General features: G+C 47.1%; 1 protein-coding gene across 5 annotated transcripts in view; it reads right to left on the minus strand.

The window, feature by feature from the left end:
- Window positions 1–23600, minus strand: part of RIOX2 (ribosomal oxygenase 2) — a 33390-nt gene that overhangs the window by 3790 nt on the left and 6000 nt on the right. For 2 of the 5 annotated variants that reach the window (XM_055567880.1, XM_055567881.1), the window contains exons 2-7: window positions 22024–22492; window positions 16773–16892; window positions 15543–15671; window positions 4609–4712; window positions 1275–1377; window positions 386–554 (exon numbers count right to left, since the gene is read on the minus strand). In XM_055567880.1, coding sequence (XP_055423855.1) covers window positions 386–554; window positions 1275–1377; window positions 4609–4712; window positions 15543–15671; window positions 16773–16892; window positions 22024–22455 — 1057 coding nt within the window. In that variant the 5' untranslated portion in view covers window positions 22456–22492. Of the gene's footprint in view, window positions 1–385; window positions 555–1274; window positions 1378–4608; window positions 4713–15542; window positions 15672–16772; window positions 16893–22023; window positions 22493–23600 lie in introns of those variants that run through there. The other 3 variants (XM_055567878.1, XM_055567879.1, XM_055567882.1) reach the window with 3 other exon arrangements.

Raw genomic sequence — 23600 nt, forward strand, 5'->3', positions numbered from 1 at the left:
AAACCTGTCACAAACAGTCACCTGGGACTTGGGGAAGGTCTGTGATGATCCTGCGAATTCTTGTAGTTCACCTGCTGATGGCAACGTTTTACCCATCCCTGAGCTAATTTCCAACAAGATTATTTCAGTGTTCAAGTTCTTGAAACTTCCTGCAGATGATGAATTGCAGAGGGGCCATAAATACATACTCCTCACCCCAAACCACAGGGTTCTCATTTCCCATCAAGCAGCGTGTCCTGTCCAACCTTGACACACTAAGGACAGGCTCATGTTCACCCTGAAATGTTTCATACTTCCCACCAGCTCAAAGAAGGTGCACACCCAAAAAAGCATCAAAATATCCCACATTAGCCCCTGACCACCTAGAAGAAACAGCAAGCCCTACCTGGTGCCACAAGCTTTGCTCTATCTCCCATATAGTAAGGTGGGAGTCTGTTCATAGAGAAATCCTTCTTCATGTCTGCAGAAGGCAGTTCTTTGGTGCCCTCCAGCCGGTCTGCAAGCATCCTCAGAAAGCCACTTAATCTTGTTGCAACAGCTGTGCTTTCCGCCTGCTGGAAACACAGAAGTGAGTCCTGGCCCAGACTCCAGCCACGTTCCTGCCCAGGCCCCGTCTCCAGAGTGCTGCAATGGGCACCACCACCCAGGACAAACACGGATCCACGCCACTCCCTTAAGGACAGCACCCCTTTATGTCCTCCTAACCACTGTTCCTCTGTAGCTGCCTACCGTTTGCAAAAAAAGATCAATTTTTAGCATTTTGCCTGGAAAGAGGGCTCCCTGGGAATATGGTGCAGTCTTGGCCTTGCCTTTTGAAGAAAAAAATCACTATCTGAAGTGACCACTTCAGACAAGAAGGGACCTTTGCTCAACTCAGCCCTAATGCATCCATCATCTCAAAACCTGCCATCAGGGTAAAATCAGGATGGACAGGAAAGCCAGGGAACACACTGAGGCCAGGCTCTCCAGTGGATCTCTCCTAACTTGGGATCGCACATGTGCTGAGGCTATAGTTCCTAAGCCACATTAGTTATTCAAATTATCTGCTCAGTCAGCGCTCCCAGGGCCTGCTGCTGCCACGCTGAAATACAGGAAGTGGGCCATCTGCATACACCACTGTTCCTTTGGGTTGCCAGTAATGTGCAGCACTCCGTCGGTTGCAAACCACCCAGCCCAGGAGGAAACAAGCTTGGCTCATGTGGGGAGAAGGGTTCCGGGGTCCTGAGCGGGGAGCCACGGCTGCCCCTCCTGCCCCACCTGCCTTTGCTCCTTACCAGGAGCAGCTGCCGGGGGATGCCAGCCCGGAGTGCCACGTCTGCCTTGGCGGTGTCAAACACAAGCCCTGAAATGGTGTCCAAAAGGAAATCTCCCCATGAACTGGAACACATGCCAAGTTAAAAAAAATGAAAAACAAAACAATGAAAGCATAAGACATGTGGATAAAACACTGATTATAAAAGCCTCAAGCTACAAACTACACATCAATCCCCCTGCCCTGAAATCTTGAGTTCCAATAATTTCACATCCGTTCAGTTCAGTTCAGTCACTCAGTCGTGTCCGACTCTTTGAACTCAGCATAAAAACTTAAGAGCATTATCAATCACAGGCTTCCCTTTCTCCCCACCTCAGACACTCACATGCAAATTTAAAGGTGGGAAGCTAGGCTTTATTCATGATTTACCTTAAATGTAAAGATATCAGAATTAATTACAGACTATCATAAGGTAGGAAGTTCAAAGGAACAATTTTTTTTTTAATGTTTTCAACTACATAACTGCCTTGACAGTTTTGCAGAAAAGTAACTCTCAATGATTAGAGGACCTAAAAAAATTTGTATGTGCAAAAAATCCAAAAAGCAACATATGTAGGGTAACAGCAAGATCCTGGACTGTGCAATTATCTGAACAGTTAAACATGACATTTTCCTTTGTTTCTTAGTAAAGGAGGGGCACTGTTCTCAGTCAAATATCCAACATTAACAATTTCAAAATGATTTATTTTGCAACTTGTTAAACTCTAATGATGGTTTTATTGGGGTAGAAGAGAGAAGCCAGATGCCAGAAATACCATCTCAGGACCAGCGTCAGCGTTCAGCTACCTCTGCTTTTTCTGCGGGGCGTTCAGAATCACTCGCTCCTCAATGTGTGTCAGTGTAAGATGCACACGCTGTGGGGATGCTCTCTATAAACATTTCTGAGCTGCTCAAAATGTCCCTCTGTGTCACCAGCAGATTTCAAATTGCTGGCTACATGCAAAATGGAAATTCACAGTATGACTTTTGCCTCTCACTCGGTAAGCAAAATTAACACTTTTATGCTTACCTCCTGGAAGTGGCAAAGGAGGACAAGAGCCACGTGAGAGACACTTCTCCCCCGGCATCCACTCCCACCTGGTGGCCTCACGGGTTTCTGACAAAATGCTACACCCAGCCTCACACCTTTGACTGAACGTAGACCTGGAGGACACATGCAGACCTCACAGCAGCGTGAAATATTATCGTCCTTCGAGGGGTCCCAGGTATAAGTCACACAGCAGTAGCTCACGGAGTTAAAGTGCAGATATTACACTGAGCTCCGTGCTCTTCTAGGAGACTGGATCTTGGGCTGCAGTTTAGAAACAACACCTCTGGAGGGTTTCACCTTCATAAATTGGTCAGATCGACGTGCCACTATCTGAGAGAGCAGGCCCTAAATGCCACCCTTGAGAAGGCTTAGGGAAAGGCCGAATCTTCACCCTGCCATAATGCCTTAAGGAGCGCCAGGACCAAAGCACAAGGCATCTCCGGGGAGAAGCGGCCCTCGCGTCACACCTGTTCTGTTCTAACAGCGGCCCCACTGGCAGGCACAAGTCGGCATCACAGTGCCCATCCTCAGCCGACAGGCATCCTCTCTCACTCAGGCAGCTCTCCAGCCCTGCCGACTGCAGGCGCGGTGGGTGGGACCAGGGAAAGCTACCAGTTCTTCACCCCTGGGATTGGGAAACAGTCACTTGGCGGTAGCAAAAGCTAACGGGGTCAAGGAGGTAGAGGGAAGTCAGAGAAGTAACTGATGAGGCGACATGCCAATGTTGTGAGTACATCAGGAACCGAGGAAGGAAAATGGAGTAAAAACCAAGGGAGCCAGAAAACCAGCTGATGGCTGCAAGAAAAACGAAAAAGAGGAAGAACTAGGGAAAGAGTGACAGCAACGACAGGACACCAGAGGACGGACGCTCATGGGCTCAACGACATGGCTGCCGAGGCCCAGAGCTGCTTCGGTCCAGAAGGGGCTTCTGGTGCAGCCTCCCCACGGCCCGGTTCCCACTGCCCGCTCCCTCAGTCACCCTTGGAAATTTTCTCCCTCTGCAAGGAACCCAACCATGGTGAGAAGGCATTTTATACAAGAGAAACCTAAAACAAGCTCTCTGCCTTCAGGCCAGACTCCCGCTTAGTCCCTCCTGTCCCTTAAACACAGTGTTTCACTTCTCCTTGCAAAGCCAGAAGAGGAGGCAGAGGAATGCTTGCTCTCTTGTTGTGCAAGATACAGCTCTGAGGCTAGGAGGACCCACTGCTCCTCAAGCCTGGAATGTCCTGCCCCACTCTGACCTCTGGGCCCACCTCCACTTACTCATCCCCTGGGCTCCCTCAGTTTGGGTGTCAAATCATTGCTGAAGCTTCCGTGATGCCCCAGCTTAGCTAACCACACCCCTCTGTGCTCCCAGGGACTCCTCCGCAAAGCTGTGATGGGACATGCCACACTGTTTGGGAACTACACACCTGTCTCCCCTCCTTCCACCATGACCAGAGTATAAGTCCTCCTAAAGCCCCTTCAGTCCAGTGCCTACCATCCCAGCAACCACTACAAGGCCCAGGGCTCATGATGAATAAACCAGTGATGGGTGCTTTTAATGGGACCTGGACTACCAGGCCACTGCTGTCAGGAAACCACGGGCAGGGCCGCTGCCCGGGTCCTGTCACGTGACAAGGCACTCGCTGAACTGGAACTGGTTTTAATTGGAACTGTTTTCAGCACATGTGCTTCTAGGACTCACTGTTCCAGACGTCCTTTCCGACTTTAATGAACTGTAAAAACTGGAAACCTTAAAAGAGACCCAGAGGTTTCCGTGATGCAGAGTTTCTGTTCGGGGTGATGACAATGTTTCGGAAACAGATAGTGGGGATGGCTGCACAACAGTGTGAATGCAATTAGCGTCACTCAACCGGACGCTTAAAAATGGTGAAAATGGTCTACGAATATTTTGCCACAATAAAAAACTTTTCTAATGGAGAGAGTGAGTGGGTGGGGGTGGGAAGAGACTAGAAGTGCAGCCTGGCATCACAAACACACCACCACACCCACAGCGGTGTCCGTCTTCCCGATCCTGGAATGTGGGCAACTCCTGGTGTTCTGTATGAGACGGGGTCATGACAGTTCAGGAGGAGGCCCAGACAAGAGGGTCAATGGCAAAGGTGGGACACAGCAGGACTAGGAAGCCAGCAGGGATGGAGGAAGCCCTGGGGCTGGAGAAGCAGAAGTGATGCGACCACCTCTCACGCCTCCTGATCCTGGCCACCAGCGCACAGCTCGGAGCGGAGCTGTCGGGGACGCGAGGTCAGAGGTGAGGGCTTACCTGTTCTGGTAGGTGCTGATGGTCACGTGCGTGGAGTGGGCCAGGCCCTCGGGAGTGTCCGCCTGATGGATGGTCCCTCTGGGAAAGTACAGCAAGTCTCCTGGCTAGAAGAGGACAAGGGGGAAGGGGTTAGTGGGGAGGGTGTCTTCTTGGTCCTTTGTAGAGGCTGTGAGTTTCAGTTCTGCATTCTAGAAACCTCTGAGTGGTGACCAGGCAGTGGTCTGCATGCTGGGCTCCGTGGGGTCCACTGGTCAAGCTCTGCTGTGTCCGTGAGTCTGTCACCATGAACCCAATCCTAGAGAGGCTTCCGGTGCCTGAAGCCACTTTCTTTGTAAGCTGAAAACAGACACCTCTGAAACTAGCCCGGGATCAAGATGAGAGATGTACCTTGATCAAGGTGTACCCGCCCTCCACATCCTTCAAAGGGGGTGGTGAGGAGGGACAGCTCTGGAGCTCACTGGCTGGGGACCCCAGCATGTTACTTAACCCCCTGAGGCCTCAGTTCCTTTATGTGTAAAAGGGAAGCAATTGCCCCACATCTCACAGGATTACTGGAGTATTAAAGGAGACAACACAGCCAAAGCTCTTGGAGCAATGCTGGGCATGTGGCTGTATTATAATTATCATTTTACCCGCCGTCCCATTACAGTCTGTGCGGTCTCCCAAGCAGGGCCCACATCCATCCTGTATCCCAGGGCCTAACCCACCTGAGCATCTGGCACACACGGGCTCAATGGATGTTCGGAAGAAGGGACAAAAACCCTGCAGCCCTGCATCTGAGAATGAGCACTAGACGCAACCACAGCCCAGTCACGTCCTCCGGCAGGCGAGCCTCCCCACCCCGTCCAATTTCAAGCCAGTTAAGAGAAGTATCTCCCCAAACCACTCCTGCCCTGGAGCCACCACCTCCTGCCTGATCCCACCCAGACAGAATATTCTGTACAGCAGAAAGAAGAAGAGAGGGAGTCCTCGGAGTCACGTGTCTCCTCTCTGCAACCCAGGAAGTAGCCTGGCTCCCTGGCTACAACCAGGGGCCCTGGAGGAAGAGCTCAAGAAACATCACGAGAGAGATTTTTTTATTTTAATGCTAAGATTTGCCTTAAAGCAATAAACAATATACAATTATGAGGTATTCATAGGAGCTATCTTGCCCTGAATAACACCAACCTGACAGGGAAACTAGTCTTTCAAGTAAATCAATGCATCACTCATAATTACAGCTCTCATGTGTGAGTCTGAATGCCTGCCCTGTGACGGAGGCCCTCACATATATAGCTCATCATCCATCTGTTTATTTATTCATCCCACAAACACCTGACCAATCCTTCCCCACTCACCCCACCCACGCCAGACACCAGGCTAGGTGCCAGGGAGAGAGCACTGAACCAAAGAAAGCCCTGCCCTGATGGAACATGTTCCAGAGAAACTGACAAGCATTTGAGAAGGGAGAAGAGACATCAGCAATGAAGATATTCGAGTGGGGGCAAGAGGGATAAAAGAAAGCTGCAAATAAACAATGTTAAGTGGTGGTGAATGCAAAGAAGACAGAGTGAGGAGAATGATGCTGATGTAAGTCAGGGTGGGTGTGTCTAGGGTAAGAGGTGCTATTTTAGCCACTCTGCTAAGGTGACACTTCAGTAGAGACCTCAGGAAACGAGCAAGCCAGATGGTGAAGAATCCACCTGCAATGTGAGAGACCTGGGTTCAATCCCTGGATTGGGAAGATCCCCTGGAGGTGGGCATGGCAACCCACTCCAGAAATCTCACCTGAAGAATCCCCATTGACAGAGAAGCCTGGCAGGCAAAGAGTCGGACACGACTCAGTGACTAAGCACAGCACAGCCATGCAGCGTCCTGGGGAGAAAGAGCAGGTGCAAAGGTCCTGCAGCTGGCATGTGCCTGGCAGGTTGAGGGGCGCCGGTGTGGCAGGAAGGCAGTGAGTGAAGCTGGGGATGATGGAAGGTGAGGTGGGCGGGCAGCAGAGGGGTTGGATTACAGGGCCCTCTGGACCAGTTCAAGGACTTCGGCTTTTTTTCTGGGTTTAACGAAGTCACTAGAGGTCTGGGCAAAGGGTTCACAGGATCCCAAAAGGATCACCATGGCTGTTATGTCAGAAAAGTCTGCAAAAGGAACACTAGATAGGAGGCTTTTGTATAAATCGGTGTCCAAGGATTTTTGCCCTGAACAAGCAGAATGGGGATACATGCACAGGGAGGAGGCTGGGAAGAGGGTAGGACATGAGACTTTGGTTTGGGGAAAACTGAATTTGCTGTATCTTTTTATCTTTCCAAGGGGAGGCATTAAGTAGGTAGCTGAATTATGAGTCTAGAGTTTAGATGTGGGCTAGAGAGCTAATACAGCATTGAAAACACATCAGTGTGGAAGGTATTTGAAACCCTGGGAGGGGATGCTCATTGTTCAAAGAAGTCCTGGAAACAAGCCCTGCACCCCAGCTTACAGAAGCAGGAAGACTGAGGACATAACAGCAAAGGAGAACGAACAAGACAGTCAGGTGGAGACGGAACCAAGGCACAGTCACATCCGGGAAGCCAGTGGAGCAGGTGGCGGTGGCCCACTGAGCCAAATACTGATGACAGGCAGGCTAAGGTGGGGACCAGAGTAGACTGCAGTAGCGGGCAGTGTGGAGGCGGCCTGCAGAGTAGTTCCAGGGGAACAATGGCCAAGAGCGCCTGCTGGAAAGGGTTCCCAAGAGTGGGAGAGAAGAGGAAATAAAGATAGGGCATGGTGGCAGGGTCTCCAAGAATGTCTACACCCTAACCTCTGGCATCTGTGAAGATTTAGGTTACATGGCCATGGTTAATTAAGGCTGCTGACAGGGGGCGGGGGGGATTATTCTGAATTAGCCAGGCAGGCCCAACATAATCACAAGTAGAAGAGGGTACTGGAAGAGAGAGGGCAGCATGAGAAAGACCAAGCTCCATGTTGCATAGAAGGGGCCATGTCAAGGAAGGGGCCGTGAGCCAAGGACTATGAACTACCTCCAGAGGCTGGGAAAGGCAAGGACAGAATTCTTCCCTAGAGCCTCCAGAACACAGTCCTGCTGACACCTTGATTTCAGCCAGTGAAACCCCTCAGGGACCTCTGAACCACAGAACCACAAGACAATAAAGTTTGTGGTGTTTTTTCAAGTCACTGAGTCTGTGCTAATTTGATAGGTAGCAATATATTGACAAATAGCCATTGCTTTCAAGCAATTTCACTGTAAAAGAAACATCAAAGTAGTATTTCTAAATATTTACAACCTATAAGATAAACATAATGATCTCCAGTTTAATAAAAAAATGGACAATGGACACAGAGACCAAGGTCTTGCCCAAGGACATGCAGCTCGTAAGTGACAGCAGCTGAATTCAAACCCAGGTTTGTCAGATCCCCAAGCCACAGAGATGTGTTTCCATTATGGGGGGTTCTTCACCCCAAGACCCCAGGTTTGGCAGAAGTACCATTCAGGCTGCCACCTGAGTAGGAAGGAAGAGGGGTGAGGAGGGCTCCAGGCCTCTCATGGTAGCCCCCTAAGCCCACCCCCTCCCAGGGCAACTCTGCTCTTCAATTTCACATACTGGGCATTTACACAAGATTCCACTTGAAGAGTTAGTTCCACGGATTAAAAACTCAACAAGCTTACAACTTGAGAATCTCTGCAGAACACAATGCTATCTTTCTCCTTTCAGAAGAACCAGGGCTTCTCACTGTGAGCTGTGACCCAGATGGGTATGAATAGTGGGCATGGCTCCACCTTCAAGTCCCACGCCCTCTATGACCACCACGGAGCCCAACCTTCTCAGGCAGGACAAGTAGCCAGATGTCAGTCTGAGTCACTCAGCCCTGGCCTCAGAGACCATGGATGGCTTAGTCTTTTGGCTTAAAAATAATCGGCCAAGCGCACAGTTGACAAACTCTTTCTGTGAAGGGTCAGAGAGTAAATATCTGTGGTTTGTGGGCCGCATGGTCCCTGTGGCAACTAGTTGACTCTGCCAGTATAATATGAATGCGGCCACAGACAGCCTACAGGAATGGTCGTGGCTGTGTTCCCATATACTTTATATACAAAGGCAGGCAGTGGGCTCAATTTTTGGCCCATGGGCCATACTTTGCTAACTGCTGACCAAGAGCACAAAACAATGAAGATACCTTTATTGTTGTATTTATTCAAGTCCCCTATCACATAACAGAAGAAATAAGACGGCGGAGCAGAAGGACGTGTGCTCATCTTCTGCTGTGAAAGCACCAAAATCACAACTAGCTGCTGAACAACCATCAACAGGAGAATGTTGGAACCCACTAGAAACAGATATCCCAGGTGCAAGGGCAAAGGAGAAGCTGCAATAAGACAGCAGGAGAGGCATAATCACGTTTAAAATTAAACTTCATACCTGCCAGAGATGCTTGGAGGGCACAAATAAAACCTTGTGTGCACCAGGACCCAGGCAAAGGAGCAATGACCCCATAAGAGACTGAATCAGACCTGCCTTTGAGTGTTTGAGGGTCTCCTGCAGAGGCATGGGTCAACAGTGGCCTGCGCAGAACAGGGGTTCTGGCTGCAGCAGACCTGGGAGGCAAGGCGTAAGGCATAAGTCCTCTTGGATGAGGCTGCCATTAGCCCCACCACAGAGCCGCCTGGTGCGCAATCCACAAACTGGAGAAAAATTATACCAAAGAAGTTCTCACACTGTTGAGAAAGTTCTAGGCTTCACAAAAGATTTTCCAACGTGGGATCCAGCAAAGAGACTGAGAATTCGCAGGGAATCTGACTTTGAAGGTCAGCAGGATTTGATTACAGAACTTGTACAGAACTGGGAAAACAGACTCTTGGAGGGCACAACAAAACCTTGTGCATACCAGGACCCAGAGAAAGGAACCGTGAAGCCACAAGAGACTAAACCAGACCTGCCTTTGATAGTGTGAGGGTCTCCTGTGGATGCATGGGTCATCAGTGACCTGCACGAGGACAGAGGCACTGACAGCAGCGAGTTTGTTGTGGCAGAAAAGACTAGCGAGAAGAGATAAGAAAGCCTTCCTCAGTGATCAACGCAAAGAAATAGAGGAAACCAATAGAATGGGAAAGACAAGACCTCTTCAAGAAAATTAGAGATACCAAGGGAACATTTCATACAAAGATGGGCTCAATAACGGACAGAAATGGTACAGACCTAACAGATGCAAAAGATATTAAGAAGAGGTGGCAAGAATACAAAGAAGAACCAACAGTTAGAACAGGACATGGAACAACAGATGGTTCCAAATAGGAAAAGGACTACGTCAAGGCTGTATATTGTCACTCGGCTTATTTAACTTATATGCAGAGTACATCATGTGAAATGCCGGGCTGGATGAAACACAAGCTGGAACCAAGACTGCCGGGAGAAATATCAATAACCTCAGATATGCAAACGACACCACCCTTAAGGCAGAAAGCAAAGCAGAACTAAAGACTCTCTTGATGAAAGTGAAAGAGGAAAGTGAAAAAGTTGGCTTGAGGTTCAACATTCAGAAAACTAAGATCATGGCATCTGGTCCCATCACTTCATGGCAAATAGATGGGGAAACAATGGAAACAGTGACAGACTTTATTTTCTTGGGCTCCAAAATCACTGAAGATGGTGACTGCCGTCATAAAATTAAAAGATGCTTGCTCCTTGGGAAAAAAACTATGACCAACCTAGACAGCATGTTAAAAAGCAGAGACATTACTTTGTCAACAAAGGCCCGTCTAGTCAAGACTATGGTTTTTCCAGTGGTCATGTATGGAGGTAAGAGTTGGACTATAAAGAAAGCTGAGCACCAAAGAATTGATGCTTTTGAACTGTGGTATTGGAGAAGACTCTTGAGAGTCCCTTGGACTGCAAGGAGATCCAACTAGTCAATCCTAAAGGAAATCAATCCTGAATATTCATTGGAAGGACTGATGCTGAAGCTCCAATACTTTGGCCACCTGATGCGAAGAAGTGACTCATTGGAAAAGATCCTGATTCTGGGAAAGATGGAAGGCGAGAAGAGAACAGGATGACAGAGGATGAGATGGTTGGATGGCATCACCGACATGTCCATCACTCCATGGACATGAGTTTGAGTAAGCTCCGGGAGAAGGTGATGGACAGGGAAGCCTGGCATGCTGCAGTCCACAGGGTCACAAAGAGTGGGACACGACTGAGTGACTGAACTAAACTGAAATCCTTTTGGAAGAGGTTGCCATTACTGCCATTACCCTACCATAGGTTGGCCTCAGGCCAAACTACAGGGAGGGAACACAGCCCCGCCCATTGATAGAAAATTGGATTAAAGAGTCACTGAGGATGGCCCCACCCACCAGAGCAAGACCCAGATTCTCCCACAGCCAGTCCCTCCCATCAGGAAGCTTCCACAAGCCTCTAATCCTCATCCATCAAAGGGCAGACAGAATGAAAACCACAATCACAGAAAACTAACCAAACTGATCATGTGGACCACAATCTTGTCTAACTCAATGAAACTATGAGCCATGCTGTGTAGGGCCATGCAAGATGGACAGGTCATGGTGGAGAGTTCTGACAAAACATGGTCCACTGGAGAAGGGAATGGCAAACCACTTCAGTATTTTTGCCTTGAGACTCCCATGAACAGTGTGAAAAGGCAAAAAGATACAACACTGAAAGATGAAATTCACAGGTCGGTAGGTGCCCAATATGCTACTGGAGAAGAGTGCAGAAACGGCTCCAGAAGGAATGACGAGACTGAGCCAAAGCAGAAACAACACCCAGCGGCGAATGCGTCTGGCAGTGAAAGTAAAGTCTGAGGCTGTAAAGGACAATTTTACATAGGAACCTGGAATGTTAGGTCCATGAATCAAGGGATATTGGATGTGGTTAAACAGGATATGGTAAGAGTGAACATTGGTATTTTAGGAATCAGTGAAATAAAATGGACAGGAATGGGTGAATTTAATTCAGATGACCATTATATCTACTATTATGGGCAAGAATGACTTAGAAGAAATGGAGTAGTCTTCATAGTCAACAAAAGAGTCTGAAATGCAGTACTTTGGTGTAATCTCAAAAATGACAGAAATATCTTGGTTTGTTTGCAAGGCAAACCATTCAGTATTACAGTAATCCAAGTCTATGCCCCAACCACTAATGCTGAAGAAGCTGAAGTTGAATGGCTCTATGAAGACCTACAAGACCTTCTAGAACTAACACCAAAAAAAGATGTCCTTTTCATCATAGAGGACTGGAATGCAAAAGTAGGAAGTCAAGAGATACCTGGAGTAACAGGCAAGTTTGGTCTTGGAGTGCAAAACGAAGCAGGGCAAAGGCTGACAGAGTTTTGCCAAAGAGAACACACTGGTCATAGCAAACACCCTCATCCAGCTACACAAGAGATGACTCTACACATGGACATCACCAGGTAGTTAATACTGAAATCAGACTGATTATATTTTTTGCAACCAAAGATGGAGACGCTCTTACAGTCAGCAAAAACAAGACCTGGAGCTAACTGTGATTCACATCATGATTTCCTTATTGCAAACTTCAGACTTAAATTGATGAAAGTAGGGAAAACCACTAGGTCATTCAGGTATGACCTAAATCAAATTCCTTACGATTATACAGTGCAAGTGACAAACAGATTCAAGGGATTAGATTTAGGTCATACCTGAACGGACCGAGTGCCTGAAGAACCATGGACAGAAATTTGTAATATTGTACAGGAGCCAGTGATCAAAACCATCCCCAAGAAAAAGAAATGCAAAAAGGCAAAATGGTTGTCTGAGGAGGTCTTACAAATAGCTGAGAAAAGAAGAGAAGCGAAAGGCAAAGGAGAAAAGCAAAGATATACCCATCTGAATGCAGAGTTCCAAAGAATAGTAAGGAGAGATAAGAAAGCCTTCCTCAGAGATCAATGCAAAGAAATAGAGGAAAACAATAAAATGGGAAAGACTAGTGATCTCTTCAAGAAAATCAGATACCAAGGGAATATTTCATGCAAAGACAGGCACAATAAAGAAGAGAAACAGTATGTTTCTGTTCTAACAGAAGCACAAGATATTAAGAGGTGGCAAGAATACATGAAAACACTGTTCAAAAAAGGTCTTAATAACCCAGATAAGCACGATGGTATGATCACTCACCTAGAGCCAGACATTCTGGAGTGTGAAGTGCAGTGGGCCTTAGGAAACATGATTACGAACAAAGCTAGTGGAGCTGATAGAATTCCAGTTGAGCTATTTCAAGTCCTAAAAGATGATGCTGTGAAAGTGCTGCATTCAATATGCCAGCAAATTTGGAAAACTCAGCAGTGGCCATGGGACTGGAAAAGGTCAGCTTCATTTCAATCCCAAAGAAAGGCAATGCCAATGAATATTCAAACTACTGCACAATTGCATTCATCCCACAAGCTAGCAAGGTAATGGTCAAAATCATTCACACTAGGCTTCAACAGTACATGAACTGAGAACTTCCAGATGTACAAGATGGATTTAGAAAAGGCAGAGGAACCAGAGATCAAATTGCCAGCATCCACTGGATCACTGAAAAAGCAAAGGAATTCCATAAAAACATCTACTTCTACTTCATTCACTACACTAAAGCCTTTGGCTGTGTGGATCACAACAAACTATGGAAAATTCTTAAAGAGATGGGAATACCAGACATTACCTGCCTCCTAAGAAACTTGTATGCAGGTCAAGAAGCAACAGTTAGAAGTGGACATGGAATAATGAACTGGTTCAAAATTGGGAAAGGAATATGTCAAGGCTATACATTATCACTCAGCTTATTTAACTTACATGCAGAGTACATCATGTGAAATGCCAGGCTGGATGAGGTCTAAGCTGGAATCAAGATTGCCGGGAGAAATATCAATAACCTCAGATATGTAGATGACACCACTCTTATGGCAGAAAGTGAAGGGGAACTAAACAGCCTCTTGATGAAGGTGAAAGAGAAGAGTGAAAAAGCTGGCATAAAACTCAACAATCAAAAAACTGAGATCATGGCATCCGATACCATCACTTCATGGCAAATAGATGGGGAAACAATGGAAACAGTGACAGACTTTATTTTCTTGGGCTCCAAAATCACTGTGGATGGTGACTGCAGTCATGAAATTACAAGACACCTACTCCTTGGAAGAAAAGCTATGACCAACCTAGACAGTGTATTAAAAAGGAGAAGCATCACTTTACCAACAAAGGTTCATATATTCAAAGCTATGGTTTTTCCAATAGTCTTGTACGGATATGAGATTTGGAGCATAAAGAAGGCTGAGCACTGAAGAATTGATGCTTTTGAACTGTGGTGCTGGAGAGGACTCTTCAGAGTCCCTTGGACTGCAAGCAGATCCAACCAGTCAATCCTAAAGGAGATCAACCCTGAACATTCATTGGAAGTACTGATGCTGAAGCTCCAATACTTTGGCCACCTGATGTGAACAGCTGACTCACTGGAAAAAAACCCTAATGCTGGAAAAGATAGAAGACAGAGGAGAAGGGGACGACAGAGCATGAGAGGATGGGATGGTTGGATGGCAACATGGACTTAATGGACATGAGTGTGAGCAAACTCAAGAGAGTGAAGGACAGGGAAGCCTGGTATGCTGCAGTTCATGGAGTCGCAAAGAATCAGACAAGACTGACCGACTGAACAACAACATCATAAACAGGGAGTTTTTCCCAGTTATGGCATGCAGGCAGAGATTTTAATATCAGGAAGCCACAAGGCACTGAGTAAGAATCAGAGGGGATTCCCTGGTGGCAAAATGGTTAAGAATTTGCCTGCCAATGCAGGGGACATGGTTTCAACCCCTGTGTCAAGGCTATATATACTGTCGCTCTGCTTATTTAACACATATGCAGAGTACATCATGCAAAATGCCAGGCTGAAGCTCAAGGTGTTATCGATCCCACATTCTGCAAGGGAACTAAGCCCATGCACCATAACGACTGAGCTCACGTGCTCCAGCTACTGAAGCCTGCACACCTGGAGCCCAAACTCTGCAACAAGAGAAGCCACTGCAATGAGAAGCCCATGCACTGCAACGAGAGAGTAGCCCCTACTCGCTGGAACTAGACAAAGCCAGCACAAAGTAATGAAGATGCAGTGCAGCCAAAAATAAATAATTTAAAAAGAAAAAAAAAATTAGATACCAAGTGTAATTTCAAGATGTAAGAAATACAAAAACAACCATATGCAAGTCCATCAGTTTGGTTAAAATCTTTGGAATGATTTAGATTAACTATTATCTTATTACCACTGAAGGAAATTAAATTTTGTTGAAATTAAGTTTTATAGGAAAAGGTGTAAAACTGAGTTACACAGCTATTCTTATCCTAGACTTTGTTCTCAACAACCTGACGTGCTGGGGACTGGCTGTGATCCCACCCGGCTAACTGCTGAAGGACACACTTTCTCAGCAGCAAGATGCCAGCGAACCAGCACATGCTTGGGCTGCCTGGTTTTCTGGGGAAGATCCCCTCAAGAGCCTTCATGGTGACTCTTCTGACAACTACATGCAGAAGGAAGGGGGTGCAGAGGGCCTACTGCGGTTAGGAGGCAAAGGGGGCGCCCAAATTTTACCAGCAAGAAAAACAGAGGTCGCTGACCGTGCTCTCCTCAAGCAATCTACCACCCAGCAGTGACCACTGCCTTAGTTCTGGTGAAGCGGCCCAAGGTCATGCCTTCCATGACTTTTACTCCAGAAAAGTCAGTGGTTACCGTATTCATAATTCATTCCTTTTGGACTCAGAGAGCATATGGAGACGTTTCCTCAGCTCACATCTGCAAGTACAAAAGACCAGGTCTCCCTCTGAGGCCCCCCCGAGCGGCCACCTGGAATGGGAGCCACCTATCCCCAAACTCCTGGACACATTCTTGGGGGACCGTTACACAAGCGCAAACCTCAAACCACACTCGGCGCGCACACTGGCAGGCCCGTACCTTGAGTGTGAACTCATGTGTGGGCCTCCCGATCCTGTCCTCGGCCTCCACGCTGTACTCCCGCGCCAGAGGCACCGTCGGCTGGTACAGGCGCCAGTGCTTCTCTCCCTCCAGCTGCAGGATGAACACCTACAGGGAGCACAGGACCCCAGGAGTGTCAGAGAGCCTCCTCACTGGCTGCTGGCCCTCCCAGGGCTTAAACGAATCACAACTTTGATATAAAAAAATAAAAATAAAGGGTCTCAGATACACCTCGCTCCACGCTTAAAAGCTGCCACCACTGGCATTCACTTTTTAAAAACAGGTGACCGTAAATTCTGACACTGGAAGGCTCGTCATTCTTTTCACTTCCCTAAAAGCCTCGCTGAGTTCTTTATATCCCACTATCTATCCCTATATATCCCACTATTCATTCCTCTAAATCTTCCATCAGACAGTGGGAAGCCCATGATCTCTGAGGGAAAAGCCAAGCTTCAGATATTACTGAGTATCCAAAACCCTGAAGATAATCCCTGGCACATAGGAAAATGTCAAGTTATTATTCTTCATTCAACCAAAGATATTTTAAAGTACTGTTAGAAATATTAAAGGAAAAAAAAACTTTTGGAAAATGTATTGATATCAAATTGCTCTCAAGAGGAAAAAAAGAGGTTTTTATTTCCTACTATCTCTGTGTTCACAGAATGTATCAGTACAAAAATAAAACTACGACATACCTAAGCCCAAGAGTTAACTTTTTTTGGCAGCCACATGAGAGTGAAATCAACATTCGTCAAGGCGCCAGTGCTTAAGCAAAACCATGACCTTCATTTAAGCTGTCCCAAGACTTTCACAAATGGAAAAAAGCATATATTTTTGGCAGCTACAGAAAAAGGACAAAATAAAAGCAGATGTATGGAATACTTGTGACCTCACCTTATTAAACTGTGAAATTAAAGAAAAAAAATCCAATCACACTTCTCTGTAGAAAATTCAATCAATACATGTTTTGGAGGAATGTGCAGCTCTTTATATTAGTATATAAACAATCTTTCCCCTTTCCAAAGGAGCAGGAAACCAGTTCAGTGGGGTTAATTTTTTCCAACATCCTGGTGAGGGAGGTCAAGCTCTCCGGAGCCCGCACAGGAAGAGTGGGACCGGACCTGACCGACAGCTCAATTCCGACAATCCCACCTTCCTGGGCTGGCGGCCACTCCCTCCTCCCGCAGCCGGGCAGATCCCCTCTCTCACCTCGACATCATCATAGTGGGGCGGCAGGCCCTGGGCTCCCGCAGGGGTGATGTACACATTGGAGCCAACCAAGGAGCCGAAGTAGCACTCTAGCTTTTCCTGGATCCTCCAGAGCTCATCCTTAAGAAACAACAGTGGAGATAGAAGGAGAGAAAAATACACCAGAAGTAAGGAATCTGTTCTCATTCGCATAGCAAGTCTTTATCACACAGCTATTATGCTCTGTGCTAAGTCACTTCAGTCATGTCCGACTCTTTGTGACCCTATGGATGAGCCCACCAGGCTCCTCTGTCCATGGGATTTTCCAGGCACGAATACTGGAGTGGGTTGCCATGCCCTCCTCCAGAGGATCTTCCTCACCCAGGGATCAAAGCCTTCTCTCTTACGTCTCCTGCACCAGCAGGTGGGTTCTTTACCGCTAGTGCCACCTGGAAGACCAGATGCTTGGAATTCAGCAGTGACCGAACCGGCACCTCTACCCTCAGGGACCTTCTGTCCCGAGCATGGACAGGAGGAGGTAACAGGGAGCCACGAAGGATTTCAAGCCAGACAATGACACGACCCCATTAACACTTATAAAAGGTCAGTCTGGCTACGGGTGGAGGAGACTGGACTGTGGGAAAGCAAGAGGCAGCAGCGGGGAAGCGACAAATGCATAAGTACAGGCGGGGATGATCAGAGTAGGGGAGAGGGCGACGGAGAAGAGTAAAAGTCAGGATGTGCTTGGCAGGCAGCCCTGCCAGCACGCCTTGATGGCAGGGGCCTGGGAGTGGGGAGGATAAGCGAGAAGTACCCTGGGGGTTTTGACTAAGGCAGTTAGTTAGCTCCCAGCACCACTCAAGTGGGAAAGATCTGCTAAAGAATGAGTTTTCGGGGGAAAAAAGAAAAGCTGTACATTAGAAATGTATGAGCTGCTAAGACCCCCATGTGCCCGCTGGCTAAGTCTTAAGTTCAGGCAAGATGAAGGGCGAGGGTCTGGGAACTGCCTGACAAAAGGGTCCTTAAAGCAAAGGGAGCAGAAATAAACTGGGAAGAGGGTACAGGCAGCGAGCAGGGGACAGGGGTCGAGGAACACTCCCCTCTCTCACTCACTCACTAGCTCTTCAGGACCTTCGTCAAACTGAGGGACCTAGAGAGGAGCCATGTACTCCTGCGAGAGAAGGAAACCTGGTTGTCCCAAGGCAGGTGAGGGGAAGAGAGGCAGAATTGGGCCACGTGGGTATCGGCACTTTCTGTGTGCCAGGCTTCACCTACTTTAGTTACACAGCCCTCCTGGCAACCGTCTCGCAGGGTGGGTACCATCACCCTGTGGGTGCCCCACACCGACGAGGAAGGAGGCCTGTCAATGACAGATCCAGGATTCACATTCATGCAGCCCCATAACCATGCCTCTACCATAAAGAAAAATCACCGGCAAAGAACACTGCAGAAGCCCAACTTTTAATCATCCATACATGCAGTGCCTGGCACACAGAAGATATTGAAAGGATTTGCTGAGTAAACGATGATCATGGCTTAGAAGTCAATCTTACCCACTGGAATGGAAAAAAAAAAAAAAAAAACTACAGAATTAAAAATACCAAATGGGAAAGAATTGGGTCAGCATTAAACAAGCTTTGGGAGACATTTCCATATAAGCCATTGAGCTACTCTACATACAGAGCTCAAGGTTTCTATTTAACAAAAGAATAATAATTCAATGGCACCTGAATAGCTCCAAAGAGTTCGCAGATCTCCCAAGCAATCTAATGTACACCTGGGAGCGGCCAGCAGGATGTGTAGTTACATTTGTACAGTAACTGTCTGTCTCTCTCTGTCTATCGCTGATGGCCTGAGGACCATATGGGTGATCTTATGGCTCCCAACTGAAGTTTCTGGGTCTATAATTAAGAAGCACATGTCTCCTTCTTCTTAAAAGTTACAGAAAACCCTATCATTTGCACAAGTCTTTCATTTCACTTTTAGATTCTCAATCTGCCAAGTGTGGCCCACTAGGAAGAGATCTGGAGTCAAACCGTCTGAGTTCAGGTTGTAGTTACAAGCTAGACTTGAACTTCTTCATCCGCGAGAGGAGGACTCCCACTCTAAGACTGTGAGAAACAGCATAAAACTAGCTCAAATCTACTTCAATTGCACAACAGTGTACCAGTGTCACAGCTTCACAGCACTGACTGAGGCACAAACAAGGCTCCTGAAACCTGTCTCCTTTCACTCCTGGCCCCCAGCTGTGTCTGGAGCTGCCAATGGAAAAGCGAAGGGGGCGGAAGGGGGCGGAAGAGGGCGGGGAGGCCCTCTCCTCTGCACTGACCTTCCTGCAGAATCAGCTGAATACAATGGTCAAGACCAGAAGCCCACATTAACACCTAAAGAAAGGTGAAAACAAACATGCCAAAAGCCCAGCTACATTTCAGGGAGGATCTTTAGATACATGGTTCAGAAAATGTTTTAATTCTGAAGTTAGAAGTCCTTCCCTCGTAGCTATGTAAGTCACAAATGTGAACTCATTTCTTTCATGTAAAGTGGAGGCCACAGTGATCGCCTCAGTTATTTCAAATGTGTGTTGGAAGATTCAAAAGTGAACATGTGTAAATATTTGGTTAACTCATCTGGACTCCTGATACACAGATTACCCGAAGCGGGTGGGGAACAGCCTACCACTCCCTGGTTACCTCCTCACTCATTTCCAGACGAACTAGGCTAATAAGCTGTGCCCATTCTGTGATGTGACCAAGAAAGTGCTGACTCTGAGTCCTTCAACCCAGACAATGAGGAACTGCCTCTAGACTTCTTGATCCTGGTATCAGTATGCCCATTAGTAAATACACACAACACTAAATCTGCTCACAATATAATACTCAAAACCCAGCTTCCTGTGTAGAGAGTGAACTCCAGAAGCTTATAGGTTTCTCAAGTTCTGGTGGTGGAAGGTCAGAGGGAAAAAAAAAAACCACAAACGGGGCTTCCCTGGTGGCTCAGTGGGGAAGAATCTGCCTGCCAATGCAGGAGACGTGGGTTCCATTGCTGATCCAGGAAGGTTCCATGTGCTGCAGAGCAACTACGCTTGTGCACCACAACTACTGAGCCTATGCTCCGGGGCCTGGAACCACAACTACTGAAGCCCATGTGCCCTAGAACCCAAGTTCTACAAGAGAAGCCACCACAACGAGAAGCCCTTGCACTACAACAAAGAGAAGCCGCCATTCACTGCAGCTAGAGAAAAGCCTGCAGAGCCGCAAAGAACCAGAGGGCCAAAAATAAATAATCAAAAGAACAAAAACAAACCCACAAATAACCAGGATGCCTCCTAGCCTACCCTGGGGGCTGAGCTCAAACTGGGAAAGCTCATCCTTCCTGCTTTAATGAACGTGACTTAGAGAGCTGACTCAACAGGGCAAAGGAAACAGTCCTGGCCACTTGAAACTGGGGAAGAGAAGTGTGCCACACTTAAGCAGAAATGATAGCCACAGAGGACACCACATACGTGCCAAACAATAATTTTCTGCTAGTCTGTCAACAAATTACATGTAATCAGCATCACTGATCTTTTCTATTTAAAGTTCTTCAGTGTCTAAAAACTACTTTTTTAAGTGCTACTTTTAGCCAAGCAAAGAGTCAAGGACTAGTTCAGAGGGAAGTACCACGATGTACAGATTTTCTGAATGCAAATCATGACTTGGTCTGCAAGTGATTTATAAATTCCTTTCAGGTAGGATGCCCAAAAGAGTGGCACCCCAGGGATATTTCAGCTGCTCATGATTGCCCAAGATGAACTATCTGGAATGAGGACCTGTACTGAAAAGTCTATATCCAGAATACAAATAGTACAAAATCCTACAGACAAGGGAAAGGCATTCACAGATGAGGGAGGCCTAATGGATCTAATAAGGCAACTCAAGATCTATAATGACAAGCATTACTAGAACTCTGATGACAGAGACCTAGGCGCCAGCACGCAGCCAGCAGCCATCCTCAGTGTGAAACCTGACACACTGCTCTCCTCCTCCTCGAAGCTGGCATTCTGACTCAGCCAAGGGTCACAGACGGGGATTTCTGGACGGGAATAAGACTTTTTTTCTAAAACTCAGAAAGAGCCTTCAGTTGTTGGACACCTGTCCTGTAAACATCTCAAACATCTAAGAGACGCTTTCAAATTATGGTGCTGGAGAAGACTGTTGAGAGTCCCTTGGACTGCAAGGAGATCAACCCAGTCAATCCTAAAGTAAATCAACCCTGAATATTCACTGGAAGGACTGATGCTGAAGCTGAAACTCCAATACTTTGGGCCACCTGATGTGAAGAGCTGACTCATTAGAAAAGACCCTGATGCTGGGAAAGACTGAAGGCAGGAGGAGAGTGGGCAACAGAAGATGAGATGGTTGGATGGCATCACCGACTCAACAGACATGAGTTTGAGCAAACTCCAGGAGATAGTGAAGGACAGGGAAGCCTGGAGTGCTGTAGTCCATGGGGTCACTAAGAGTCAGACACGACTTAGCGACTGAACAACAACTAAGAGCAGATTAGCTCATCCTAAATCTACATTTTATAAATGCAGAAACTGGGCACAGAAGCAGCAGATTATTTCTCAAATGTCAATCACTGATGTAGAATAAATAAAAGATTAGTCAGTCGTGAAATCCAAGCTACCCTCCACCTACAACTGCCCCCACCCACCTCAGCAGTTCCAGAACCTACTCTCAGAGCCAGCCTGGCAGGGTGTCAACAAGGGTGAAGTCTCTTCCATAAATGTGCGTCTAGTACATGGTCTGGTCACTGCTCGGAAACCTCTGCTAAGGAGATGTGGGCAGCAGAGGGAGGCAACTTCAAGAATAAAATGATCACCTTGATGCCATCATGCCTTACGTTACAGTGAAGAAACAATCCAGAGAGAAATGTCCACCATGGATCAAAACAAAAACCAGCCCACAGAAATATTCCTGGAGGTGTAATGTCACTTTAACAAACTTTATAAACCTGCAATGTAATTTACTTTTTGCAGCTCAATGACACCGAACCATGTCCACCCTGAGCTGTTGCAGATTCTAACAGTTCAAACAAAAGGGAACATAAAAAAAAAAAAAAAAAAAATCACTGAAGTTGGAATGCATTTGAAGACCAAACAGGTATTGGCCTTTCTGAAACTGGCAGGAGACTAATCACCACCAAAACGGATTTATCCCTGAGCTGATCCATGGCCAAATGTTAGTAGTTTAATACACATGAGAATTCTGCCCCTGGGAGAGCCTGTTACCTTAAATCTCTGAGGTTGGTGAAACTGAATTGTGGCCCTTTTCTGATCAAAATCTTGTCTCAGCTGAAGAAAGTGCACTCTGCCATCTTTATTTAAAACCTTCTTCTTCCCGTGGACACAGCGGCAGACGTTCACGTCTTTCCCGTAGTATATACCCCAGCTGCACAGACTCTTCAGGTCAGAGAGCCTAAACAGGGAATGGTAGTACGTGGCCAACGCAGGGTCGTCTCTCTGGATGAGGAGGGGTTTCTGCTCCCAGAATTCCTTGAAAAACGTCTCTGTCTTGATGGGCGAGATGAAACTTTCAAAGAGGCCACTGGGGCTGTCGAAGTTCAAAGGGGAAGAAGGTCCACAGGCTGCCTCCACCTTCATCTGCTTAGGAACAGGCCCTTCCTCCTTCCGATCCCCTGCAGGCCTTGCTTTCTTTAGCATCGCTGTCTTCAAGACAAGGCAGTGAGGAAATGCAAACCTGCCAGAAGAACAAGACCCATGCGTTTAGGTTTCCCGGGGCCAGTGTCAGAGGATCACGTACATGCGACCTGCACGACTACCAGGCCCTTCGTGTGCACATTTCCTAAGTCAAGGCCATTTCCTCCAGGGTTAACACACAACCTGAAGCCGACACCATGTCTTCCAGGGTGTGATTCCGCCTCTGACACCACGCAGAGCACATAGTCATAGAAAGGGAAGCCTGTTTCCTTGTACACAAGCACTAAGTCATGGAATTCATTATTTATTAGAGGTATAATTATCCCAAGTTAAATGATTCAACTATCTCAGCAGTTTCTAGTCACGGTTTTAGCCTGTGGCCATTGACACAGCCAAGTCAAAATCTTAAAATTTGGCTTTAATCAGCAGCAGGTCCCAAATCTAATTAGATGCAACTGAGTAATAAACACTTGGCTCAATCCAGAGCCGCCCACAGCCAGGTGCTCCCTGCCACAGCCCCACGCAGGCTGCTTCCTGGGGGCCACCCGGGCCAGTGGTGCCACCTGGTGGCTAGACCAGACCCTGCCCGCTCCCGAGCCTGCCTCAAGCACCTGGACTGCCTCACTCCAAGCCTCAGCTTACTCCTGAAAACTGCCACTTTATCAGAAACATCCCATTAAAAAATAAAACAAACAATTAGACACTGAAAGTGAAGGGTAAGACAGTCATATCCCAAGGCTTTAAAAAAGCTATAACTTTTTAACTAAAATAGCAAAAGGCATACTAAAATGGCAACATCATTAATATCTAATGCAGCCCTCCACCCTCCAGCTTCCAGGTGCGCACACATCCCCTGGGAGCACAGGTCTCAGGTGGGACTGAGATTCTGCATCTTCAGCAAGCCCTCAGGTAACGATACTGCTGGGGGGTCACAGACCACGCTTGAGTAGCAAGAGGATGTACCTTCCTCGTATTGCCAAAGGTCTCTCAGAACTGCGAGACCAAGCCATAACTGTTGTCATATTTACATGGAGGGGCCCTTCATTTGGATTTCAAGAATACTTCAATTATAGGAGTTCCCTGAAACAGCAAAATTCTATTTTAAAGTACATTTATTTCTAGGGGAGAGGGTCCACTGCTTTTACCAT

The sequence above is a fragment of the Bubalus kerabau genome, chromosome 2 (genome assembly GCF_029407905.1).
Source record: "Bubalus kerabau isolate K-KA32 ecotype Philippines breed swamp buffalo chromosome 2, PCC_UOA_SB_1v2, whole genome shotgun sequence".
Lineage (NCBI taxonomy): Eukaryota > Metazoa > Chordata > Mammalia > Artiodactyla > Bovidae > Bubalus > Bubalus kerabau.